This window comes from Oncorhynchus mykiss, chromosome 6 (assembly GCF_013265735.2).
Source record: "Oncorhynchus mykiss isolate Arlee chromosome 6, USDA_OmykA_1.1, whole genome shotgun sequence".
In the NCBI taxonomy this organism is placed as follows: domain Eukaryota; kingdom Metazoa; phylum Chordata; class Actinopteri; order Salmoniformes; family Salmonidae; genus Oncorhynchus; species Oncorhynchus mykiss.
The window spans coordinates 84,213,433-84,225,239 of record NC_048570.1 but is presented as its reverse complement, the minus strand read 5'-3'; the positions used below and the strand labels follow the sequence as shown (position 1 = coordinate 84,225,239).

The 11,807-nt window shown below is 41.4% G+C and overlaps 1 protein-coding gene across 3 annotated transcripts; it reads right to left on the bottom strand.

The window, feature by feature from the left end:
- Positions 1–135: 135 nt before the first annotated feature.
- On the bottom strand, positions 136–5,195 carry LOC110506871 (major histocompatibility complex class I-related gene protein). Of its 3 annotated transcripts, XM_036981224.1 has the most exons (3): positions 5,029–5,195; positions 2,873–3,578; positions 137–2,772 (listed from the first exon to the last, which is right to left on the bottom strand). In XM_036981224.1, exons 2-3 carry the CDS (start codon positions 2,928–2,930, stop codon positions 1,751–1,753), a joined length of 1,080 nt encoding a protein of 359 aa, XP_036837119.1. In that variant the 5' UTR covers positions 2,931–3,578; positions 5,029–5,195; the 3' UTR covers positions 137–1,750. The 3 variants fall into 3 exon arrangements, with proteins under 3 accessions (XP_036837118.1, XP_036837117.1, XP_036837119.1); XM_036981223.1 differs by having other exon boundaries at positions 136–3,578; XM_036981222.1 differs by lacking the exon at positions 2,873–3,578 and having other exon boundaries at positions 136–2,772.
- Between the last annotated feature and the right edge of the window lie 6,612 nt (positions 5,196–11,807).

Below are 11,807 nucleotides of genomic sequence, written 5' to 3'. Positions count from 1 at the left end.
TGTCATGAGGCTAAAATAAAATGTTGCAGTTTTAAAGCTAATTTCCTGCAATTTTACACTTTTTGCTCTCACAAACTATCTAGGGGCCCCTGACCTCCAAGTCTGTCCGTCCCTGTGTGTGTCAGATATGGACATTTCTGGATATTTTGTGCCGCAGTGCATTTTACGACACCAGGCAAGTTTCACAATGAACAATACTTTATTTGGAAAAGGGTAGGCAGCACTAATTCTGAATCATTTCAGAATGATAAATGGCATTTACTTTTTATTAGTCATTAGTCTCCAAGACAAATACAATTCTGCCTTTTTTCTTCCTTTAGGATATTTAATGGTTGGCTCCCGAGTGGCGCAGCTGTCTAAGGAACTGCATCTCAGTGCAAGAGGTGTCACTATAGTACCTGGTTAGAATCCAGGCTCTATCACAGTCGACCCTGATTGGGAGTCCTATAGGGCGGTGCATAATTGGCCCAGTGTTGTTTGTGTTTGGCCGGAGTAGGCCGTCAGTGTAAATAAGAATTTGTTCTTTACTGACTTAACTCTTTAAATAAAGCATAAAATAATTGATAAGACACTGGAGTATGCAGACCTGGGGAATTTAATTGGCACCCTATTCCCTACATAGTGCGCTATGGACTCTGGTTAAAAGTAGTGCACTATGTAGGGAATAGGGTGCTATTTGGAGCACAACCTTTGTGCACTTTCCCTTTGTAGGTATACGATATTGACGTTTGTTTATATGTAAAATAGCAAGACTGGATTTTATTTCAAAATGTGGAATGGAGACATTGGCTTTGCAGTCTTTTGATGTATCATTGGGTGTTCAATACAAAATAACAGTTAATTCAACTTGATCTTATATGCAGAAGCTATGTTTTACGTTGTGGCCCAAGCTTGAAGTGGAAATGTAGGCTTGTATATTTGACTGGGGAAAAGTAGCACTAAAAAAATGTTTAGAACGAGCGGTGTGCATATTGTAAAAAAAAGAAGACTTTTCATGGCCCTGAACATGATCAAACAGATTCATTCCCCAATAAAGCTGTTCTATCAAAAAACTGTTTCATTGTTTAAAATGCATACAACATTCACCTTAGTTTAATACTCATGCCAGTCTTAAACTGGAGAGAAATTGTGTCAGATATCTCTCCCTTCCACCTTGATAAACAAGTTCCTGAGAGAAGTTACGGTATACTTGACATTGTTTAAATGAATGTTGTAGTTAACATGAATCAATCCATGAATTGATTAGGCTACATGTTACTGTCTGTAATAAAGGTATTATTGTGCAGTAATGATGAACAAACACTACATACAATACAACACAGAGACACTGTAAAGACATTCCAATAATAAACAGACCTCATACACATGATCACATGATTCTCCTTCTGGTTAAGATACTGGATATCAGCTGATACAGCACAGATATAGAGAACATTCTGAAATTAATGAATAGTCATGATTAGAAATTACAGATTACATAACACATATAACTACCAGATTATGTTTGTTAATGAGCAGCATGCCAAACCAGCCTATAAAAAGTATAAATGCAGATCTAGACTAATAATGGCCAGGTATTTGTTCTTGTCAACAGTCTCCACAAACTGATCCTTTGTTGAGGGGAAGGAAATATTGACTGACCATAATCATTCATACATTTTGTTTCTGCCCTCAAATGTGCTCTGGCAGTCATATTTTCATTGTGAATTGAGCTGAATTGACAAAGCTGCATCAGTGTCCCAAAAATGTATCAGGTCTCAGAATCTGAAGAAAGGTTCATTTCCTCTGACACTGTTGCATCAACGTTGGCAAGTTTAGACTGTGAGGCAGTGTTACTCCACCTCCTTTTGACACAAATGAAAATGCCCAATAGAATAACAACCAGCAGCATCACCAGTAGAGCTGAGAGGGTGGATAGGTGAACTCTCTCTGCCCCAGACTCCCAACTGACATCCAGCTTGTTGTCCAGACTGAGGTGAGAGGCAGTACAGGTGTAGTTGTGTCTCTTCTTTAGCTCCTCAGTACTGACCTCCAGACTCTTCCTCAGCTGGTAGGTCCCGTCTCCACTAGGCAGAACCTCCCCTCCTGTCAGATCCTGTTCTACCACTGGCTGGCCGTCTCTCAGCAGGGTCAGGTTGATGTGGCGAGGGTAGAAACCAAACGCCAGGCAGCTCACCTGAAACCCTCCAGAAACCTCTTTCTTTATCAACCTGAGTCTGGGAGGAACTTTACGCATCACAATGTTCTTCTCTCTCTTCAGGATTTTTTTCAGTGATTTTATACAAATAGGAAGGTAAACATTCTCATAAAGTGTTCTTTCATATGCTTGCCTCATCCCATCCCATCCTAGTAGTAGTTTCCCAGCATCGTACGTAAAATGTGTCATGTTGTAATATAATGTTCGATCTGTATAAATGGCATTGAACGCATCCTTAAACATGACCAAGGCTGGTTCTCCATTGTCCAACATCTCACAGCCAGTTAATTTTTGCTGAACTTGAACACCTTCCGTGAGATTAAAGTGGTGCTTTAGGTGAAAGTATCTCTCCTTCATGTGGTGATACATAACTCCAAATACAAAATCTCCATTCTTAGCTTCATCATCATGTATTTTGTCTGAGGTGTTATGTCCCTTGTAGATGAAGTGTTTCATGTTGGAGTCATAGTAAGTCACTTGAACATCTTCCAACATCACCACAACCGTAAACTCAGGGAAAGGCGTCTCTCCGTTGATATATGTTGCAAGTGCCCACAGAGAATGTGATCCTGAACCTGGGAGAGCAGTTATATTAAAATGAGTTATGAACATTTTATATTTTATAACATAACAAATCATTTAATGAGTTGAGATAAAGTAAATAGTCCATATTACCTGAGTTGACAATGGTGCAAAAGGAAAGAACAAACAAAAAGACAGACAGTTTGCCCATGATTTAGAAAATGTAGCCTCGCGTAGCAAGTTTCTAAGCTCTCAAGAGTGTCTGACAGACTTCCCCTTTCTTTTAGCTATGAATAACAATGTGTTACACAGTTGGTTATGTAGCTTTTTGGGAGACAATACCAAATTCACGTAGAAATGTACGTTAAAGATATGTCATTCTCAATGAAAGCAAGTCTGAGAAGCGGTATATCCGTTCTATTTCTATGCTCCCTTTTATTAAAGCACTACTGCCCCTGAAATATCACTTCTCGTTTAGAAAATGTCCTGTGTGGCATCGATATGAGACAGAAACATTTATTCTAGTGTCAACATTGACTACAAAGTGTAAATAGGATAACTTTGGTCATAAAGTCAGTCTCGTCCAAAATGGAGATTTGCGAGATTATAGGAAAAAAGTGCTTTAGTTCAAATGATCTGTCTTTCATGCTCTGGTATATAAATACATGAGCTCCGTCCTGAGCTTCATCGTCCTTGTTTCTTTCTGTGATATGTTGTCCCCTGTTGACAGACTGTTTGTCATTGGAGTCATAGTAAGCCACTTGAACATCGTCCAACATTAACACAACCGTAAACTCAGGGAAAGGCGTCTCTCCGGTGATGTAGGTTGCAAGTGCCCACAGAGAATGTGATCCTGATCCTGGGAGAGAAGTGAAATTATACACAATTGTGGACATTTGACATTTTATAAGATAAAATGGAAACATAGATTAGCCAAATTGTTTTACCTGAGCATAACCCACTAATTAGCCTAATCTGTTATTTTTTATTTTGTTGTCATGGAGGACTGATTGGGCTCATTGCTTCTCGTTGAGAAAGAAAAACGAGATGGTAATTTTCCATTAAGAAAATAAAAGCCCCACTGGTGGTCTTCTTAAATTCAACTAGTTTATGACGTATGGAGCATAATACCACAGGGGAGTTTAGAAGGGAGGAACTCAAACGTTCATTCCAAAGGTTGGGATCCGCAGCTGTTGTTGGAGCGCATTTTCACTGGCTGTCTACTGGGGCATATTCTCACATTTCAGTTGACTGCATTCAGTTGTGCAACTGACTAGGGCAGCGTTTCAAACTCACAAAAGACACCCTCGTCCACTTGCCTTATGCCCTTGGGGGAATCCCCGCAGCCATATTTGTTGTCGGTCCAAACGATTAGCCAAGCAAGGGACGTTTGCAACATATAAGCCCCTCAGCCCTCAACATATAAGCCCCTCAGCCCTCAACATATAAGCCCCTCAGCCCTCAACATATAAGCCCCTCAGCCCTCGTTTTTAATGGAGTTTGCGAGTGTACAATTATGTTCACTTTGAAGCCTTTATAAACCCCATAATTCAATTCACAATGTTTGTACATCTGCTAAGAAAAGTCAGCAAAAACGTAAAACCTCAACGTCAATATGGAGTCAACATACAAATGTAAGTAAAAACAAATGTAAATAAGTCAGAAATTGTGCTACTAATGCACATGAAGGCACAAACACATCTCGTAAAAGTAATGATGTTTTTGTTCGGTCAGCTTTTGGAAATTGGAGAAATAACGTTAGTTAGCTAATTAATTTGATAGCGATCATACATTAGGCATAATAATAATTATATAATTAATAATTATATAGTAAATTTAAGTACTAAAATCATAATTGACTGTAGTGCATATAAAGCACCCACAAGCTACATGTGGCTCAAAACACAACGTGGGATGAACGAGTGACGAATTTCCGAGCAAGGGAGGAGGGAATGATTTTTAAATGGACTTGCCCCGAAATTCGTCACTCGTTCATCCCGCGATGATTGCCCCTTGCCCTGCAAGTGTATACCCGTCAGAAGTCATGATACGTCATCAGAAGTGTCCACTTAATTTGAGGGCACAGGGGATAGGCCGTGTCTTTCAAGTGTTTGGAATGCAGCCAAGAAGATATAGAGAGCAGCAGTGTGATTCGCATCATCAATGTGCCATTTAGCCTAGATATCAATTATAAATTATATCAGTATAGTCGGCACACTACTCCCCAACCCTGTAAACAGTTATGGACATTGTACATTGTCTGACATAATAAATCATTAAATGAGTAAGCGACAAAGTTAAATCCTTACCTGCGTTGACAATGGTGTAAAATGAAAAAACAAACAAAAAGACAGACAGTTTGCCCATGATTTTGATAGTGTAGCCTCGCATAGCAAAAAGTGAGTCTGTCAGATTTTCCTTTCCACTTAGCCGATTGCGTAGCAAGAATTGAGTCTGTCAGACTTTCTCTTTCACTTAGCCAACTGCCAATGGCGACCCGTCATTCAGGGCAGGTGGGGCAGAGCAATAGGCTTGCCTGTTTTGCATGTTCTTTTGGCATTAATGTCCCATATCAGTGTCACATATCAGTTTGCAAACAATGTAAAAAATATATATATTTTAAATATAGGCTTGCCTGTATAAATATACATAAAAATATATAACAAATTCTTATTTTCAATGACGGCCTAGGAACAGTGGGTTAACTGCCTTGTTCAGTGGCAGAACGACAGATTTTTACCTTGTCAGGTAAATTCGATCTTGCAACCTTTCAGTTACTAGTCCAACGTTCTAACCACTAGGGTACATCACAGAGCATTGCGCCGTGATTGGCTCAGTGTTCTGTCACTCATGGGGATACTACGTCACCGAAAAGTCTTAAGGGTAGACCTCGAAAACTTTAGCCCCTTGGATGCTACCATAGAGTTACATTAGATGTGCCCATCCAAGAAGGCTCAAGGTCATTGGCCACAGATAAAATTACGTCAAATCACGTTATATCTACAGTAGCTTTGATTGGACTGATCATGTCAACATCATACTTTAAAAATCTTAGCTAGTAGTCATCATCATGAATCAAGTCGACAATCTACTGGCAAATCCTTTTTAATCCTTGTCATATGAAGAGAATTAATGAAGAGAAATTATAGATAAAGCGTATCGGTGCTCATCGGCCATTGTACATAAACATTACACAAGTTTGAAATCGCTAATTCAACCATGAGTGGTTTGGAAGAAATCAGTGACAGTGGATGTGTGGTCCCAAATCTGGGATTAAGTTCTTTCCCAATTTTAAAATGATAAACATTCAACATTGGCCATGCTGTCAAAACAACTGTTAACTTGGAACAGCGAAAACCTGACTTCAGTGAGTTCAAGACAACTGGGAAGTCAGGAATAAATGAGCTAAGACTGTGAAAATACGTTTTGAATGGTCATCCAACTCGGAATGTAAATCCGGCCTCTTTCTAGAGCTACGACCTGAAGATCAATGACGTCATCATGATTCAACGTAGTTTTTTTTCAGAGTTCCCAGTTGTCTTGAAAGCATCATCAATCCAGAGAATGTCGGACTTTGATGACAACATTTGCCCACGAAGGGCCGCCGCGCCACCTTCCTGTTCAAGTGAGAACAGCAAAACAAGGAGAGTCCAAAAATGCATTTTATGGTGCTGCATAAATGATGTAATATGGCAGGGATATATGTATACTGTCGCTAAGAAAGTAATACTAAGTGTATGTTGTGTAGTAAGATGTTAGTAGGCCATGTGCCTCACCCTAATCATTTGGTCTATTTATCCCTCTTAATTTTGGCTACTGTTCTGACTTGGTGGTGCACATCTAGCCTATAACCTGTTTTAGAAAAATGTAATCATTGAATATTGTAAAAGCTTTCATTGTCTGCTTATTTATCATACGGTTCTGACTTGGTGTAGAGGGAAAACACTGTAAGAACCGCCCATGTTCTGAATTCTGTCGCTGTACATTTCAAAATTGCTGAACAAATAGTTATATTGATTACGTTCGTCCTAGCTCGCTCATTAATGTCTTAATCACTATTACGGATTGCCTCTTATCCGCTTGTCGTCCCCTTATGCCATAGTTTGTACATCTCAATTGTCATTAGAAACAATATTTGTTTAAACAAGTCAGCCGTATCAGCTATGTTTTTTAAAATCCAGTAAATGAGGCTGAATTAACTGCTTTGCTGCCGGATAAGGCTCCGCTGATGGCCAGGTGTAGCAATGGTAAGATGTTGAGACAGCTTTATGGAGGCCCTAACTGTTTGTGGGCACCGTTTGTCACCGTTATAGATTAATTCATGTATTGTTAAGTGTTGTGTTGTGTAGTGGCATTGCTGGCATGCATCCCACTTATTATTAGTTTTGCCCCATCAAGATTTACATGCTAAAATCGCCACTGCCAACTGCATAGCAAGAAGTGAGTCTGAAAGACTTTCCCTTTCACTTAGCCAACTGAGTAGCATATTTTTTGTATAGAGCTTGCATGCTTGTTGTCAAAGATATTTATAACTAACCCATGATTGTTCATTTGTGTCTTCTTCTATGGTATATTGATGATCACAATTGAACGTGCATTCTGCCACCTACAATACAGGATGAAAACAGGATTCCCAAAAAAACTGAACTACCAAAAAACTACCCAAAAATAAATAAACTAAACAACTTTTCTGTTAATATAACTATATGAAACAGATCTGATCCCTACACAGGCTCAAGGGGTACCTGGGAGGGCGGGTCTTCCGGCTCCAGTACCCCTTGTAAGTGCCAAAAACTTTTCTGCCTCAGCCACAATAATGTCAATTTTCTTCAACTTCTTTGAGACTTGTGCTGTACAGTATATAACTGTGGCAATGAACGCCACAAAGTCCAACTTTTAACACAAAGAGTATCTTTTGTCTGACAGCAAACATTTACTACAGGCTGTATTCTATCCAATACCATATCTTCACTAGCATCTGACAGTGAATCTCAACACAGGAGATTTGGTTGACCAAACTTTTGCCACCCCTACCTCCTTCACCTTTACAGGGCACTCCAGGAACTCAGGATCATGATCCCCACCACAATAGCAACACCGTCGTCCTTCTACACACCTTTCTTCTATATACTCTGTTCATCTACACACACTTGAAACACGGCAAAATCCTTTAAAGTCCTTACACTGCAGTGGTTTGGGGACGAAAGCTCTTACGGTGTATCTTACATAACCAAGCTTCACATGGGTAGGGATGTGCTGTTTATCAACAAACAACAGTACCGACTTTCTTATTTTTCTCCATTCACCCAGCGGGTCAGACGCCGGGCACCAACCACACCAGGAATTCTCTTCATGTATTCAACCTGAACATCCGTCGTCACCCCTGAGATGACTCCTTTGACGGGTGCTCTATTCCCAAGTTCAAAACAAAACTTCTGTTGTCCGGATTCTTTTGAGACCCACTGCAATCTTCCTCTGCTCATCAGAAATACAATTTAACAAAATAAGACCACTCCTGGTCACTCTGACAGACTCCACATTTCCAAGCGCATACTTCACCATTTTTGACACCTCTAATGGGTTTCCCACATATGAATCCTTGCTCAATAAACGCATCCCAACAAGCGATTCATTATAATTTACACACACATCCTCCACTACAATTTTAGACCATTTTCTTTTTGCTCCAGTTTTCGATACTACTGTAGTCCATTCAGAACATTCCTCTTCACCAAATTTACTCCACACGTTGCCTAAATCATACTCTACATCCACTTCCCCCATCTTTCCTCCTCCGATCGTTCATCTGTGTTGTTTACAGTGGGAGCAAATGGAGCATACTGGGCAGAACAAGCAAAGCCAAGCACGAGCTAGCGAGATCCTATTGGCACGTTGTAGCATGTGTTTGCATATTTCCGTGAGGGAAGGTCTCCTCCGTGAAGTACGCATGTGCACAAGCTCAATTCGACCTTGCACTCCTAAACACAATTTTCTGAAACTCTGTCAAAGCGTCAAGTCTAACATTTAATGCACTGTGTTTGTAACATATTCTAGTTTGGGGAACATAAAAATGTATTGAGATCAGATGTTTTATTGATGAGGAAATGTGCAGAATGTCAGCCCAGTTTCACCTAGTTCCATCCTCTCGCACTACCTGCAACTTTCTTCATGTAACTTTCTGGCAGGCTAGACGCTGTGTTGCATATTGTTGCCTTTCACAGGTTTTGGTGTGGATTGCACATTTTGGTCACAAAAAAGAAATAAAAAATACAAGGAAAAGGGAAATAGGAAAATATTGAATTGCACCACCATCTAACCTGCAGTTATACAGTGTCCCCAAAACACCACCCCATCCCACCACTTTGGCCCTAAACGATCCTACACCAGGCCATCGGCCTGTTATGATGTAACCCATTCTCTCAACTTCCTGTAGATCTCTGCACTGATATCTCTCACATCCAAATACTTCTCTGCTGCTGTAACTACCACATCTATCTGCTGTGACTTCCACTCCATCATTACAGTGCAGATGATCCCTATAGCTATAAACTCAAGAAATCCAATCTTACTGAAACTCATTCTCTCAGGATCTCTCTCTTCAGGCCTACTCACAGGGAATCACCCAGTCAACTCACTCACCCTTGGTCTATCCTCTGCTCTCTTCACTGCCTCAGCATAGGACACATTCTGTCCCACTCAAACTCTGGCAATCTCAACCTGTCTCTCTCACTTCAGGTCCTCAGCTGCATGAGCACCCCCACAGTTGACACACAGATTGTTCTCTTTCGCAACTGTACACTCCCTCTGCCTATGCCCTCCTGGACATTTCTCACAGTGTGGTGATCTCCCTTCTACACACTGCTGCAACACGTATGAATCCTTGACACAAAAAACATCAGTGGATTATAAACATAGGTCCTCACAGAATAGAAAATATAACCTAACCTGACCTTATAAGGTAAAAACGCTGTGTCAAAGCTCAGCGCCACTTCTCAAAACTTTCACTGAATCGACCATTCCCAGTTTGTCCTTTAACCAGCGCGACACAACGTGCGGGTCGGTGTGGGTCGGCCAAAAGTATTACTCCTACCCGTCCAAAATCATCTCTGGTAGAATTCTCAGGACAAACGTTGGAACTCTCCAATACACCTGCCGCCGCAGGTAGGTCCCCTTGATCCTGGGCTGGCTCAAGGAGAGCATGAAGACCAATAAGTCATATTTGTTGGTGTGTATTAGGAAGACTGTTACAAATCCCTTTTGGCCCGACAGTCTAGGGGGGATGGTAATGAGACCCGTAACATAACTCATGCAAATTATAATTGTGACAAAGTATAAGTGAGAAGGAAATAACCACGACTACTAAAATCTACCGTCAAACTCAGGGTTTATTAATAAACACACGGTAATGGGGGGAGCAGGAAAAGGGGCTGAGCTGGACCCAAGGAAAGAAACAATAAGTATACAAAAACACCCCTAAGCTAGAATAGCCTACTTTAACAACAGCTAACTAACTAACCAAAAATACAGTGGGTGGTCCGCCCAGTTCTAACTAGTGTATTTAACAAAGTTCACCTACGGGTAGTGTATGCCCATGGGCGACTTGTCTTGGTTCCCCCTTTTCCCACCAGCAAACAAACAAACACCATAACCAAAAACAATACTCACAGGTGATGACAAAGTGCTATGGAGGTGCTCAAACAACAGAGAGGTCAATAAACAAAGAGAAAGTAAAACAGAGAGACCTACAGACATGGCATTTACAGAGAGATTGAGCTCTAGAGCAAACAACTGACAGAGTTTTTAAACCAAGGGAAAGGAACTGTGATAGGGTAGGAAACAGGAGGAGGTGTATCTTCTGATAGATGATTGGATTGGTGACTGATTGGGGAGTGATGATTTTCACCTGTGAGGGGAGAAGGAGAGAAAAGAAACACACACACAGGATACACACACAGGATACTTGTATCCGTAACAAAGACGAAGGTATGTAAATCAAGAGGCAGGAGATGAATCTCTGATCTTAACGGTACCATTCTTTCCCTTTCTTGTCATAGCGCGTCCTTCCGGTCTCCGACCCACAGCTGGACTTGCTCTCACTACCATATTTGGTGCTGAGAAAACTTTCTTCTTCTTCTATGGTATTATGGCTGTCTGCAAACAAACGTTAGAAGTGAATCTTCTTCTTTGAGGTTTTATGGCAGACTACAACCTACTGCTCTATTGCCGACACCTACTGTACGGGGTGGGGAAACAAAAATGTTCCATTGTGGGAAAGTTAGGGGAAAACACAGACGTCATACAAAATAAAATTAAAAATAAAAACATCCCACTAAAGTCACAATTCAAATCACATCCCTACACCGGCTCGGGGGCCTTCATCGACAGGATTCCTTGTAGTGCCTCTGTGGAAAGTCCATGAGTCCCAAAAAACTTTCAGCCGCACACAACGGTGCCTATTTTCTCAGATTCCCTCTCTGTTTGCACTGTGCAGTTGATAACCAATGCAATAAACACCACCATGTCCACCTTCTTTACATGCAACAGGTCAGGATCCCTCTGTTGACAAGGAATATTCTCTGGTGTCTCTTCTCCTACTACCATTACTTCTTCAACTTCACTCCTTTCTTCCACTCTTCTCACCACCTCAGGACAGGAGACATGCTGGACAGCCCTCATTCTCACCACCTCAGGACAGGAGACATGCTGGACAGCCCTCATTCTCACCACCTCAGGATAGGAGACATGCTGGACAGCCCTCATTCTCACCACCTCAGGACAGGAGACATGCTGGACAGCCCTTATTCTCACCACCTCAGGATAGGAGACATGCTGGACAGCCCTTATTCTCACCACCTCAGGATAGGAGACATGCTGGACAGCCCTTATTCTCACCACCTCAGGACAGGAGACATGCTGGACAGGCCTTATTCTCACCACCTCAGGATAGGAGACATGCTGGACAGCCCTTATTCTCCCCACCTCAGGACAGGAGACATGCTGGACAGCCCTTATTCTCACCACCTCAGGACAGGAGACATGCTGGACAGCCCTTATTCTCACCACCTCAGGATAGGAGACATGCTGGACA